The 14795-nt window shown below is 50.6% G+C and overlaps 2 protein-coding genes across 2 annotated transcripts; both read left to right on the forward strand.

Annotated features, from left to right (window-relative positions):
• Positions 1-27: 27 nt before the first annotated feature.
• On the forward strand, positions 28-9099 carry pAbp (poly(A) binding protein). Its single transcript, XM_077665681.1, has 4 exons — positions 28-778; positions 1691-3189; positions 3563-3853; positions 8642-9099. Exons 1-4 carry the CDS (start codon positions 586-588, stop codon positions 8708-8710), a joined length of 2052 nt encoding a protein of 683 aa, XP_077521807.1. The 5' UTR covers positions 28-585; the 3' UTR covers positions 8711-9099.
• On the forward strand, positions 5629-7786 carry LOC144132936 (uncharacterized). The gene has a single exon (XM_077665682.1). The coding sequence runs from the start codon at positions 5773-5775 to the stop codon at positions 7633-7635; it is 1863 nt and encodes a 620-aa protein (XP_077521808.1). The 5' UTR covers positions 5629-5772; the 3' UTR covers positions 7636-7786.
• Positions 9100-14795: the final 5696 nt, after the last annotated feature.

Consider the following 14795-nt stretch of genomic DNA (forward strand, 5'->3'; position numbering starts at 1 on the left):
ATCGATATCTCAAGCGATCACCGCGCCACTGGAGCTACTGCAAGACCGCGCGCAGCCCGTGGCGACAGTTTGTCAACCCCTTTTCCATTGACGTCACACAGTATTGCTCTCGCCTTCCGCGTGTAGTGTAGTCCGTCGCCTAACCGGCAAAGTGAAATGACGTTTGGCAATGAATAGTCATCAAAGGTACTATAAGGATAAGAAAATGACCGCAGTGATGGGGAGGTAGCATTCACGTTGTTACTTAAAACTCGAAAAGCGGAGGTATTGTGGCGGAGTGATACAAAATCGCAGCGATATAGTACGTGCGCAGCCGTTCGGCCATTTCTTTTCCCTTATGACTCTATGGTAGGCTGTTCGCGTGGGGGAACTAGGTAAATTCTGTGTACGCGACGCGTAAGTACTAAAAAATACCAAAAAAATCTATAAAACAGAAAAAACTAAAAAAAATTGCAAAACTTTGGCAAAAACCCTGAGCTTGCTTACAAGTTCAGTCGAAAAAGCAACTGGCGCGACAGAGTTAGGGTTAGGCGGTTTCCCTCGGATTGCGACGTGCTCACCACCGAAGTCATCTAACTTGGCAAGATGAACCCCAGCGGCCCGAACTACCCCATGGCCTCGCTCTACGTTGGCGACCTGCATCCAGATGTGACGGAGGCGATGCTTTTCGAGAAGTTCTCCACGGCGGGGCCCGTTCTGTCCATCCGGGTCTGCAGGGACATGATCACACGGCGGTCCCTGGGCTACGCATATGTCAACTTCCAACAGCCGGCAGATGGTGAGTGAGCCGACTGTTTGTGGCTTGTTAGACGTCCTGGCCTTCACTTCAGGCGCTCCTGGGTGTTCGACTTGTGAAGGAGCGCCCCATAAGGCGCTAAGAGATCAGTGACCCACATCTCCCGTGTGTGCGCTTGTCAAATGTGCACGGTCGGGTTTTTATTCGCCACAATTGGACACGTTGCAAGTGCGCCTGTGCCCAATGGTGGCTAATTTTTAGGGTTCTGGATCGTTTCCGAACGTCTGTTCTACCTTGTAAAAGGCGGCGTGAACTAACCCTACGTTCGATCGCACGAGGGGCACGTTCGTGGATGCCTGCGCGTAGGCGTCGTTCCAATCTTTAACCGCAGCCGAACACTGGATTCCCTGTAAATCGTGCGCCGCGTAATTGAATTTATTTTTCCTAGTAAGCTTAGCAGAAAGCAGAGCTTTTCTTGTGAATCTCTTCTCTATAAGTTCCTCTTCGTAATGGAACATACAACTAACTAGGCCAAGCCGTTTCATGCAGTCTCTCGCCAAGGAATCCGTGTTTCTTCTACTGTTCAGATGGAACAAGTTGTACGCAGTGACACCCTGCGATCACTTGTAAGGCCTGCACTGCATCCTGCAAGCCGCGTAGTGTAAATACATTGATGAGTCACCCCGGGAATCTGCGCGGAGATACCGTTCGGGAATATCTTACTTTCCCGCCCCGCGCTTCGTAGGCGGTGCAATGCGTTTTTTGTTATTGCGCGAAAAATTGTTGCTGCAAAGCCTTGCTTTTCATTTCCTTTTTTTGTGCAGATGCCCAAGTTATATTTTACGAATTGTTGAACGCAGCTAAGTGGGTGTAGCTTTGTGGTTAAAGTTGATTTATTGGGGCACTTGCTGTTTGACTTACTTTATTACATTGCACCTGTGTGTGTATTTGCAGCGGAACGTGCATTGGACACAATGAACTTTGACCCGATCAAAAGCAAGCCGATCCGCATCATGTGGTCTCAACGTGACCCATCGCTGCGAAAGTCTGGCGTTGGTAATGTCTTCATCAAGAACCTGGACAAGACGATTGACAACAAGGCCATGTATGACACATTCTCTGCCTTTGGGAACATCCTGTCTTGCAGGGTAGCCACGGACGAGGAGGCTTCTTCAAAGGGCTATGGCTTCGTTCACTTTGAGACTGAAGAAGCAGCTAACAAGGCCATCAGTAAAGTGAATGGCATGCTGCTCAATAACAAGAAGGTGTACGTGGGCAAGTTCATCCCCCGCAAGGAGCGCGAGAAGATGCTTGGTGACAAGGCCCGCTGCTTCACCAACGTTTACATCAAGAACTTCGGTGATGAGCTCGATGATGAGAAGCTGACTGCCATCTTTGAGAAGTTTGGCAAGATCACAAGCGCCAAGGTGATGACAGACGAGAACGGCAAAAACCGGGGCTTTGGTTTCGTCTCGTTTGAGGATCCCGAGAGTGCTGAGCGGGCCGTGGAAGAGCTCAACGGAAAGGAAGTTGGGGGACGTGTGCTGTACGTGGGCCGTGCCCAGAAGAAGGCAGAGCGCCAGTCGGAGCTGAAGCGCCACTTTGAACAGCTAAAGCAGGAGCGCCTGAACCGTTACCAGGGTGTCAATCTTTATGTCAAGAATCTTGACGATGCCCTTGATGACGAGCGTCTCCGCAAGGAGTTCGCCCCCTTTGGCAACATCACGAGTGCCAAAGTCATGACCGATGGAAATGGGCGCTCCAAGGGCTTTGGCTTCGTCTGCTTCAGCTCGCCAGAGGAGGCCACGAAGGCAGTCACTGAGATGAATGGCCGCATTGTGGTCTCTAAGCCACTGTATGTGGCCCTGGCCCAACGCAAAGAAGACCGCAAGGCGCATCTCGCCTCGCAGTATATGCACCGCATTGCAGGAATGCGCATGCAGATGGGCCAGATGTTCCCACCGGGTGGTGCAGGGGCAGCTGGCTACTTTGTGCCCACCATGCCACACCAGACTGCTCAGCGCAGCTACTTCCCGGCCACCCTGAACCCTGCCCAGATGCGCGCAACACCCCGCTGGACTGGCCAGCAGCAGCAGCTGCGGGGACCGGGAGGACCCCAGGCGGGTGCTGGCGGACCACAGGGAGCCCAGCCCCAGGGCGGATTTGCCGCGACACTGCCCTATCAGCGGCAGCCACGCCCATCCCTTGCAACCCAGCCGCAGCGTGGAGCCCTGGGCAGTGCCCGGCCAATCACTGGTGGCCAGCAGGCCCCACCCCCACAGCAGGCTCCACCCCAGCAGGCCCCCTCGGCCCCCCGTGTGATGGGTCCCCGACCTGCGGGTCTTGCCCCGCAGACAGCCGGTGGCCCACGCCCAACCTACAAGTACACCCAGTCCATGCGCAACCCACCCCAGGTCCAGCCTGTTGCAGCAACCGTGGCTGCTCCATTCCAGGTGGGTTTGAGGAGAGGTAGCTGGATGAGAGAACTGAAGTGAAGTGCGAGTTACTGTACACAGTTCTGCACTGATTATGTTTATGAGGGCAAACGTGAGCTTAAGTGCTCTAAAACAGTTTAAATGAGGCTAATGCCATACTGTTTTTCCACACGTTCATTCGCGGCATGTTTCTTCAGCTTCTTTGATGTGTGCCACATGTATTGTAGGCTGTAGAGGCAGATTGCGTAGTCTAGTATGACCTGTGCTTGATTTGCTAACGCAGGAAACCCTTTCGCTGTATTATGCCCGTTGTCACTTGATGCACCTTGTTTTGCGTGTTCCCATGTACGGAGTACCTGTCGCACAGTTGACCTGGTCTCTCTGCCCACAGGTGGCTGCTCAGCAGCAGCAGCAGCAGGTGGCGGCGGCCGCAGTGGCTGCCCAGCAGGTGTCACAGACACAGCAGGCAGCTGTGCACATCCAGGGCCAGGAGCCTCTGACCGCATCCATGCTTGCCGAGGCCACGCCTCACGACCAAAAGCAGATGCTGGGCGAGCGCCTGTTCCCGCTCATCCACCGCATGTACCCGGACCTTGCCGGCAAGATCACTGGCATGCTGCTCGAGATAGACAACTCAGAACTGCTGCACATGCTCGAGCACCACGAGTCACTCAAGGCCAAGGTGGGTTCCATGCTTATGTCAGGATTGCTCGTTTGGAGACACTAAGACCAGGCTATCACATTTTTCTCTCTCCGCTGACCTGGCCTGGGCCTGGGTGGCCATCACCATTGTTCACCCTGGAGAACCGAGTGCACTATCTCATATTTGCAGTGGTGTATGTTGCTTGGGAATGTTGAGACCTCTACTACATGGTTCGAGTCATTGCTGCAGTAGCTTCTCTTGTGTAATGCTTTTGCTGCTCGACGTTGGTGGCCAGCAATGCTAGAAACAGTGCCAAGAGAACTGTGTGCTGATGAATCGAACTTCAGGGCTGTATTTTGAAACAGCTGTGTAGACATTACCTGTTGTGCCACTTGTTTTCACACGTTTGACGGGTGAGGCAAGCAATGCTTGCCTGGCCATATCATGCATGCCTGGTTGTGTCAGCTCTCTTGTGCAGTGTTCCATTGGCATTTATACATGCAATTTACTGTGCATACAGTGAGCAAGCAGTACTGCATTGTCTTGTGGTTTGCAAGATTCTTGCACTACATGGATGTTCCAATACACTGTAGCGCAGCAAAAGACGAAAAGACGAGAGACGAACACCACGAGCGCTAACTTTCAACAAATTTTATTCTCCTGAAGCATCACATTTATACACCAGAAAACAGTAATCACATGTGATGCTTCAGGAGAATAAAATTTGTTGGAAGTTAGCGCTCGTGGTGTTTGTCTCTCGTCTCTTGTGTCCTCGTCTTTTGCTGCGCTACAGTGTATTGGAACTATGTACCAACAAGCCCAAAAAGCCCCGCTACTGTACATGGATGTGAAGCCAGGGCTTTGTTTTTTCAGCAAGGAGCAAACGTGGCGAAGCTAGGGTTTTTTTCTTCTTGAAGGTGTCCTTTCCCCAGAGACCAGCTCCGCTGGTGGACTGGTCGAGTTCACAAAATAGTGCTGAGGACATGTTGACTGGTTTCAGAATTTATTTGCAAAGTGCACGAGTTGAGCTGACCTCCACATGGAAAACTTCATGATTATTTGCACCTGGCTCAAAGCAGGCCACATGACCGGAGACTTTTGAAGAAGACTGTGCATGCGGTGTGTGGAACTGCAGCATTAACGCTGTTAGGCTCAACTTCATGCATGGCCGTTAACGTGCCCAAAAAGTAGTTCGCTGTACAGCCAAAGGGAACACAGGCGTATTTTGTTGCGACAAATCTCCAATACCGTGACCGGCAACCTCCTGCATGCACTTAGTTTTACTTGCATTTTTGCCCTGCGACTCATCGATACTTCAAGAACAAACAATGATGTGGCGGTATGCGGCTGGTAGGGAGAATTGCCGACTTTCTGTTTGCTCCCATTTTTAGCGCATTGTTTCATTTTGAATCTGTAGTGTTTTTGTGTGTTTAATTCCCCTCTATATTATGCCCACATGGACCCTTAAGGGGAGACGCGGGTCGAAAAGTCGCGGTTTTCTAAAAAAAAATCACTTTTTCGTTTTAAGCTGCATTGTCATCTTTGGTGTATAAGCTTTTATTTCTGTAAATATCAAGCCGAAATTCGCACGAGAAGTTACCAAAAAATGCGCCTAAGTGAGCGGCGGTAACTCTATAATCCACCGAAAGTTTAGAAAGTCCGCGCCGTTTGCATCGTTCTCACGCAATCCAGCCTCACCGCCCGCCATTTGCAATCATCGGGGCGTGCAGCGTCAGCCCTTTCCTCCAAGGTTCAATGGTTGTCAGTCTCGTATGTTCACGGAGAATAAAAGAAAAACGAGAAAGAAGACGAGACTGTCGCGTGTTTTGAATTGCGCGCCATGCAGCGCGGCGCCGCCATTGGACGGCGGTGCTCCTTTTGTGCAGTAAAGCCGAACCACCGCTGCTGCGTGTTCTCGAAAGCCGCACAGTTTCCCGTGTTCTTTCCGCGTTTTCGTGATGACTAGCCCGAAAAAGTGCAGTTCCGACGCCCGGAAGTATCGAACTCGGCACAAGTACCGAGGGAAACGGCGTAAGACTGTTAAAAAAACGACAGCCGGGAATGACGCCCGCGACGCTCCGGCGTCGGTTAGGCCTACCGCCGACACCGGTCACCGCGACAGTTGTGAAATCGACGCTGCTATGGATTTCGTCAGTGCATCGCAGAAAAAGATGGGATTCTTCAAAAGTGACTCAAGGTCGGTCGGTGCCCCTGCTGCTAGCACGGTGTTGTGCGAGATCGGCGCATTGACGGCACTGGTGGCAGGATCGGCATGCCCTACTTGCCGCGAACGGAAACTCGCCGTCCGAGAAGCAGCTGAGAAGCGCAAAGGGCTTTCGTCGTACTTAGAGCTACGCTGCGAAAATCCCGACTGCCCAGAGTCTGTGCTTTCATTCACGCACACGTCGAAGCGGATCATTTCGGCCGGTGAGTGCGGTGACCCCGGGGCGAACACTCGCTACGACAGCGGGAGCTCGCGCGACGGCTTCGCCGTAAACGTGAAGGCTGTTTTGGCAGCGCGTGCTATAGGTGCTGGATATGACCAGCTTTCGCGATTTTGCGCAATCATCGGCCTTCGAAAACCACTGCATCACAAGACATTCCATGCTATTTCCAAGAAGCTCCATGGTGCTGCAATGGAAGCTGTTCGCCAAAACTTGGAACAGGCACGAAAGGTGACAAAGGACGCCGTTGGCGGCGGCGATGTGCCGGTCATGTTTGACGGCACGTGGCAAAAAAGGGGCCATAAAAGCCACAACGGAGTGGGCACAGCTGTGTCCCTGGACACAGGCCTTTGCTTGGACTTTGAAGTGCTTTCAAATTACGGTCTTGCTTGCAGTATCCACAAGCCCATGGGTGATGATGATGAGGTATGGCAAGCCTTTCATCGCCCTGTATGCGAAAAGAACACTGAATGTTCATCTCATGCAATGGAACCTGAGGCAGCAGTGCGCATATGGCAGAGGACTTTGTCATACGAGACCCCACTGCGGTTCACAACTTTCTTGAGCGACGGTGACAGCAAAGCCTATACTGCCGTCTGTGGGGCTGAGGTGTACAGTGACACTGTCATCGAAAAAGAAGAGTGCACTAACCACGTTGCAAAACGCCTAGGCACTGCTCTGCGAAAAATGACAACACCACTGCCACGAGGTCAAAAGCTATCTGTCACAGCCATCCAGAAACTGCAGACATATTATCAAATAGCCATAACAAATAACAAAGGCAGCGTGCGCAGCATGTACACTGCTATATGGGCCTCCTATTTTCATTGTTGCTCCAGTGATGGGGCCAGCAGCCACAAATTTTGCCCTGCTGAACCAGATTCCTGGTGCAAACATAGGCGTGCTGAAGCACTGGGGGAGCCTACACCACGCCATACCCCTTTGTTGACAAAAGCTCAGGGCTTGGCAATTATGCCTATATATAAGCGCCTTACTGATGAGAAGCTCCTGGCTCGGTGCCTTCATGGCAAGACGCAAAACGCAGCGGAGTCGCTCAATAGTAAAATATGGCTGCTGTGTCCAAAAACAAAATTTGCTTCTCGGACATCTGTGGAGACAGCCACGGCTATTGCCGTGCTGTGGTACAACAAAGGCCATGCCGGCTTTGAAGAAGTCCTTCAAGAGATTGGGGTACTTCCCCCAGAAGAGTTGGTTGCACGCAGCGACCATTCTGATTGCATGCGGATAAAGAAGATGAACTTGAAGCGAACCGCAGAAGCAAGGGCGCACCGTCGGAGCGCAGTGAAAAGGGCTCGCACCGAGGAGACCAACCGTAGGAGCCGGGAAGGGCCAAGCTACAGCGCAGGAGCCTTCTAGAAACTGTGTGTGCTTTCTGTAAAGCTGCTCTTGGGTGTGACCAAGATTCATCGGAAAACAATCGCATTTTGAAGAATAGAATGTTTTGAAACTTTCAAACCTGTTTTTCTCATTTTGAAATTTTTTTATATTTTCGTGTCTTCCGGGAAGCCTTTTGTACTCTTAGAATTGGTGTATACTAACGAAATTTGGCATACATATTCTTGAAGGTATGTAGAATGCCGATATCTACTTGAAATTTCATTATCGGTCGTCAGTAATTACAATATAACGAAGCTATGTTTCAGGGAACTGAAGAAAGCAATGGTTGAAGTGTCAATTTTTTTGTCTAACTTCCAATAACTGAACACGTTTTTTGACTAGATATTGGCACTCTGTGATCTACAAAGAGCTAAATAAGCTATAGCACAATACCTTTTGTGAAAGTTTAGTGCATAAAAAAGTGCCCATAAAATCGTTATAATTTGTCATTAAGTATAATATAACTTTAGAACTGTAGCAGCTACATAAAAACTAATTGCATATTTGAAATCTGCATAAAAAACTGTCTAGTTGGCTGAATTTTGAAGTCTCTGGTACAAATAATAAAAAAAAAGTTGTTTCGAGGAGCCTCTCCCCTTAAGATATTTCAAACATGTTTGTGCAACATGTTTCGATAGCTCTTCAGATTACAGGCTCTTTAACTCTGTCACAAGTCATTGCTCCATTTTGATCCTTTAAGGTGCCTTCTGCTGCCATTCCACTGCATCCAACATTAAGGTTGTTTCTTGGTGTTGAAGCACACTCATTCTATAGCCAACGTGTTTTACAGGTAATGCAGCAAATGATGGCTGTGCAGATTGTCTAGGTATTTTTGCTCACTGTTAAATCTTCTTGCTTCATGGCATCTGAAGAATGCAAGAGTAGTGAATAGATGAGGCTACATTTTAAATCTGTAGTGTTACAAGCGGTTATTGCATTGTGCCATATGGTACTGCTGCTTATCTGGTCACTTGTTCATGTGCAGGTGGAAGAAGCCGTTGCTGTCCTGCACGCTCACCAGGCTAAGGAGAATGTGGCCTTGAAGAAGGAGTGAAGGAACCGCCGCCCAGCTCCCAACTCTGTCGTCGGCCCCCCAGCGGGGGTTTTTTTTTTTTTTGCAGTTTATGGGTGACCGGTAGCCCAAGGGCCTGCGAGCGCATCTTGGCTGGACCTGCACAGGGCACGCGTGTTACTCACGGTGTGCTCTTCGTGTTTGTTGCGGGCCCAGCTGGTGCGCTTGCGGGGCTCTTAGCTTATCGTCACCCACGTGAACTGGCCCACCAGGAATCAGAGGGAAGGGAGCAGATAAAAATGGAAAAAAAAGAGCAAAACACATACCGAAAAAAAATCGTAAAACTCGAGCACACTTTTTTTTTTCTCCGACTTTTTCGCCTTGTAAAGTCGTGCATCGCTAATAAAGGCTTTTTTTTTTCCCGAATTAAATGGCTGGTGTCAGTACAGTGCTTTTAAATGAGCGTGTTGGCCTCTGTGGCCTGCTCTTCAGTGCTGATAATAGATGCAGAATAGAAAATTCACTGCTTTGTGTTGTCATCATGACCATCAGCCTGACTAAACCCACTGCAGAGCAAAGGCCTCTCCCGTATCTCCAATTAACCCTGTCCTTTGCCAGCTGCGTCCACCCTTTTCCTGCAAACTTCATAATCTCATCTGCCCACGTAACTTTCTGCTGCCCCCTGCTACTCTTACTTTCTCTTGGAATTCACTCAGTTGCCCTTATAGACCAGCTGTTATCTTGCCTTCGCATTGCATGTCCTGTCCAAGCCCATTTTTTCCTCTTGATTTAGACTGGGATGTCATTAACCTGCGTTTGTTCCCTCACCCACACTGCCCGCTTCCGGTCGCTTAACGTTACTCCTGTCATTTTTCTTTCCATGGCTCGCTGTGTTGAACTCTTTGCGTTGAAGCTGAACTCTTTTCGTTAGCCTCCACGTTTTGTGCCCGGTAAGATACAGCTGTTGTACACTTTTCTCTTGAAGTATATTGGTAAACTGCCATTCATGATCTGAGAGAACTTGCCATATGTGCTCTACCCCATTCTTATCCTAGTTATTTCCCCCTCATGATCCGGATCAGCTGTCACTACCTGCCATAAGTAGATGTATTCCTTTACAACTTCCGCTACCTAGCTACCAATTGTGAACTGCTGTTCCCTTGCTAGACTGTTAAACATAACTTTGGTTTTCTGCAAGTCGATTTTTAGACCCACCGTACTACTCTGTCACTCGTAGATCATGATTTGCAATTCATCTCGTGAGTGACTTGGCAAGGCAACGTCGTCTGCTGAGCGCAGATTATTTAGTATATAGGTATTCTTCATTTGCTCTTATTGCCAACTGTTCCCAATTCAGGCCTTGGAATACCTCCTGTAAACAGGCGGTGAATAGCATTGGCGAGATCGTGTCTCCTTGCCTGGCACTCTTCCTTATTGGAATTTTATTGCTGGCTTTATGGAGGTCTATGGTAGCTGTGCAGTTGCTATCTATATCTTCCACTGCTTTGACATAAGGCTCTTCTACACCCTGATTATGCAGTGCCTGTATGACTGCTGAGGTTTCCACTTGGGGCACTTGAATGCCTAGTCGCAGTGTGTGCTGGCAAAGCAAGTAGGTAGTTGTTTACCTGGGTTATCAAACTGCCGCTTTTTGCAGCACTTGTCGCGTTAGTGCCTTTGTGTGGCCAGTGCGCTCGTATACTACAAATTCTTCTGTAAGGTATTGAGTCCATCGCCAAATATTCTGGCGGTTCGCGTGAGCCGTTGCTCGTGCGTGACGGTCAAATCTTGGTCACGTGCCGATTTAACTCGAGTTAGCCTAAAGCAAGATGTCTCGCGATGGACACTGAGACCGTTGTGGGAGTGGCACGAACGGGGGTGGTACTAAACCTCCTGACAACTTTCTGTGCCTCTGTGGCCAAAGGTAGGCTGGAAAGGGAAGGCTACGGTCCTTAAACCCCATGGCGAGTGGAGAGCAGTGAAGGGGAAGTCTGAAGGACGGTGCTGGGTGTTTGGGGAACTTTGGTCTGAGGTAGTCCACTAGGGTACGCCACAGGAACAGAGAACCGTCTCCTTTTATTTCCTTCCTAGCCTTGGCAGCAGAGTCACGATCATTTTGCAGAGATACGCAAATGCACCTTCGGTTTGGTTCTACAAACATTTTTCACCTAGGCACCAGCCGCGGTGGCTCAGTGGTTAGGGCGCTCGGCTACTGATCCGGAGTACCCGGGTTCGAACCCGACCGCGGTGGCCGCGTTTCGATGGAGGCGAAACGCAGAGGCGCCCCTGTGCTGTGCGATGTCAGTGCCAGAGGTGGGCATCTGACCTCAAAAATCTGGACCTCACCTCAACCTCAAAAAGAATTTTCCGACCCCACTCAACCTCATCAGTTGAGGTTGAGGTCTCCTTAGGCGCCCTCACCTCACTTTTCCTGGGGCCACTGCTGACCTCAATCGACCTCAAATCGTGAGGCTGAGGTCGGCTGCTCGACCTCAGAAAACTAACGAAAAACAAAACAAAAAGCGAAGAGTTTTTCAGTTAAAAACAATTCTGAGAATCCTGCGAGACAAAAAGCCAAAATGATGATGGTATTATTTAATAAGGTGTCTACAGACACTACTGATGTGCACGTAATACGAGAAGCTTATAATCTGGGATGAACCCTCAGAGAGTATACGGCCTGCGGGCAGGGGTGTCCCATGCGCGGTTACCACCAGTACGTCGGTGAGTACTTTACGTGTCAATACTTGGCAACCTGCTTCGTGTATACTTGTTCGTATTGGAAGCCTCTCGCTCATTCACACGCGAACCAGCAATTGACAAACACATCCCTTCTACACCATCTACCAGAAACTGGGAGGAGGGGGGAGGTATTCACGATACTCATCGATGTACTTTCCAATGCGACGGTTATGCAGGTGCATATTAGTATATTTCGATTTTCTAGCTCTATCCGGCATAGCGAGAATGCTCTTTTCAGTCCTCTGTATGTTGCCTTCAAAAACATTTAAACTGTGACGACTGTAGTACACCAACAGAGGCACGTTGTATTTATGTCTGTGTAGAAGCGAGCTCACGCAAATACCCCGTTTGGACCGTCGGACTTACCCCCTCCCCACCCCTCTCTTACGCAATCCCAACTAGATCCTCTTCAGACGCCTCCAGACCCGCTCTCTGTCATCCCCTCAGCTGTTATCCCACTATTGCGGCATATCCCCTGCATGCTCCCTATGCGGTGACCCCCACGCCACACCCTCCCATATCCTTTTCGGCTGCCCTGCTGACCCTCCACCACGGGGACAGCACGCCATCTCGAGCTGGGAGTACTGGGAGGTCCTGCTCATGTCTGCAAACCCGACATCGCAGCTTGCTGCGGTGACTCGGGCTGCCGACATCATGTCCCGGCATGACCTACTTGATGCAGTGCGGGGACCGCGCAGTGGCCCAGGGACCCAGCTGGGTCTAAAACTCACTTGCTCAATAAAATTTTTCTTTCTGTCTGTAGAGGGGGGGAAATCCGACTGTGCGGCCTGCTCGAGGCCCCCCTGCCGCCGGATACGGGCCGGTGTAGTTTCGGCTACTAGGCTTTGTTCCGGTGCAACGCCAGCGGTGGGGATGGGTTGTCCGGGGCCCATCCTCTTGGGAGCTGCAGCGACTCCTACGGCTGTGTGGGCCAGCCGAATCGTGAGGTCCGTTGTCTGTGCGGAGGCAGGCCTGGAGGCAGACCAGGTTGGACCCACGAAATCCGGTAATGTCAAAAGTCAAAAACCTCCGCTCACGGGAACGTGCACGGCTACTAATGCTCGGTTTCTGGCTACGATCAGGTCAGGTCCGCGCGGTAGCGTGCCGACGCACGGTTTCTGGCTACATAGAGGCCAGGTCCGCGCGGGGGTTCCGACAGCCCGAGCTCCTCGGTATCGATGTCCTCGGGGAAGCAGTCTCATTGCGGATCGCTTATGATGGGTGGCATATTGCGGACGCCGAGGCTGACCCGGTCTTGGGGACCACCGGGGACGCCGAGGTAGAGGGTGTGCAGTAGGACCAGTGCGAAAACCGTCGATGTGTGGAGTACCGGTGGAGTAGGCCCGGCTTATCTCACCCTATGCCCGATTCTTGGTTCGTGGCCCGGGCGCCCGGCCTTGAATACTCCCTCCTCAGTAGGCGTGGAGCAAGCAAGGGGAGGAAATAAGTGCATGGTGGTTGGAAGGTAGCACAGGTGGGTCCCCCAGGGTTACCGGGTTATGGTGCCGAGGGCCAAGCGCCGATAGGCTGACGACCTGGGCCTCTGTTGGCCGGACCACACCACACACACTTCCGGAGTCTGAAAAACCGCGAAACACAGTCGACGGCTAGTAACCGGCCGGTCCGATCCAACCCTTAAAATCGTGGAGGAGCAGGTGGCTGCGGACCCCAAGTTAGGTAGGAATTTTTTTTTCTTTCTTTCCTGTCTCCGACGGTCGGAGCCAGTGGGTGGTCGTGCATCCCGTGGGGGAGCCGCACCATTTTTTGGAAAAGCTCGATGCCCTACCTGTCATGGCCAGGCAGGCCAGAAATGGAGTCGATGTCAAATGAAGGATCAGAGCAAAATCTCGCTGTCCCCATTCCCATCCCAATTCCCATAACCCTTTCCCAATTCCAATTTCCCATACCCTACATCCCACCCCCTCCGCTATGTCCTAGGGGAGATCAGGGGAGTCTCCCCGGGCCCGTTCCCCCGGCGATGGGTCGCTTAATTGTAGCATTTCCCCCCTTTCTTTTATTTTTCCACCTACGGGTGGAAAAACGATAGATTGCCTTCGGGCCTTTTCATTTATTTTACGATTGGGTCAAGACTGTTATACGTCAGTGGTGCAGGCAGGAGCTTATTGGTTTACATTCTTTTTATGGCAGCTCCACTATACTATGTGTCTGTCTGTAGAACCGAGCGGCTACTTTAATCAATGCGAAAACATTAGACGGTTTGACCCCGCCGCGGTGGCTCAGTGGTTAGGGCGCTCGACTACTGATCCGGAGTTCCCGGGTTCGAACCCGACCGCGGCGGCTGCGTTTTTATGGAGGAAAAACGCTAAGGCGCCCGTGTGCTGTGCGACGTCAGTGCACGTTGAAGATCCCCAGGTGGTCGAAATTATTCCGGAGCCCTCCACTACGGCACCTCTCTCTTCCTTTCTTCTTTCACTCCCTTCCTTATCCCTTCCCATACGGCGCGGTTCAGGTGTCCTACGATATATGAGACAGATACTGCGCCATTTCCTTCCCCCCCCCCCAAAAAAAAAACCACTTTCCAGGTCATATCCGCAAAAAAGTATCCGTAAGAAACGGCGCCATGTGACGTCACGAGCCGACGATTCACGCGACGATGACGTCACATAATTAATCAATATTAATTAATATAATTGGGTAACGCTAAGACTGATTGCTATTATTAGTGATGACATCATGAGTGTTACGTCATACCAGGTCATGTGACGGCGATGTAATGTACGTGCCATCAAACCTATATAGTCACGTGACGGGGCTGTAATATGACATCACACCTACTCACGTGACAACGATGTAATTTCTCGTCATAGCAGGCCCCAATCCAACCCCCTTCTACCCCATTTCAAGATCCATATGGATCCCACATTACTACACATGCGCGCATGACGCATTAAAAATAGTGCCCACAACCCGGCTTATATTACAAACATTCGCATTGTCCAGCAGGTAACCGCGCCAGTTCTCGTGTGTATCATACTGCAAATATCATGCAACGACACATGCCTTTGACTCTCGAGATGATGGCGATGATGATGATGCTAACAGTGTATCCTTATGAGCCCGGGAAAGTCTGATATATACCGCTACAAAATTAAATGTTGCCAGAATACTGATTAAATGTTGTACATTGCCCAGCAACCGAAGACAATTACTGTGCGGGAAAATAGGAATACCTGCTGCTAATATATAATTAAGGTTTGGTTTGTTTTCTTGTTTTTTTGGGGGGGGGGGTGGAGGAAATGGCGCAGCATCTGTCTCATATATCGTTGTACACCTGAACCGCGCCGTAAGGGAAGGGAGTGAAAGAAGAAAGAGATGCCGTAGTGGAGGGCTCCGGAATAATTTCGACCAGCTGGGGATCGCACAG

This window comes from Amblyomma americanum, chromosome 5 (assembly GCF_052857255.1).
Source record: "Amblyomma americanum isolate KBUSLIRL-KWMA chromosome 5, ASM5285725v1, whole genome shotgun sequence".
Lineage (NCBI taxonomy): Eukaryota > Metazoa > Arthropoda > Arachnida > Ixodida > Ixodidae > Amblyomma > Amblyomma americanum.

Excerpts from the sequence above, each read along its gene's own strand:
- LOC144132936 (XM_077665682.1), top strand. The coding sequence starts at position 5,773 with ATGACTAGCCCGAAAAAGTGCAGTTCCGACGCCCGGAAGTATCGAACT.
- pAbp (XM_077665681.1), top strand. The coding sequence starts at position 586 with ATGAACCCCAGCGGCCCGAACTACCCCATGGCCTCGCTCTACGTTGGC. Across the intron at positions 3,190-3,562 it reads CCGTGGCTGCTCCATTCCAG|GTGGCTGCTCAGCAGCAGCA; the intron begins GTGGGTTTGAGG and ends CTCTGCCCACAG. Across the intron at positions 3,854-8,641 it reads ACGAGTCACTCAAGGCCAAG|GTGGAAGAAGCCGTTGCTGT; the intron begins GTGGGTTCCATG and ends GTTCATGTGCAG.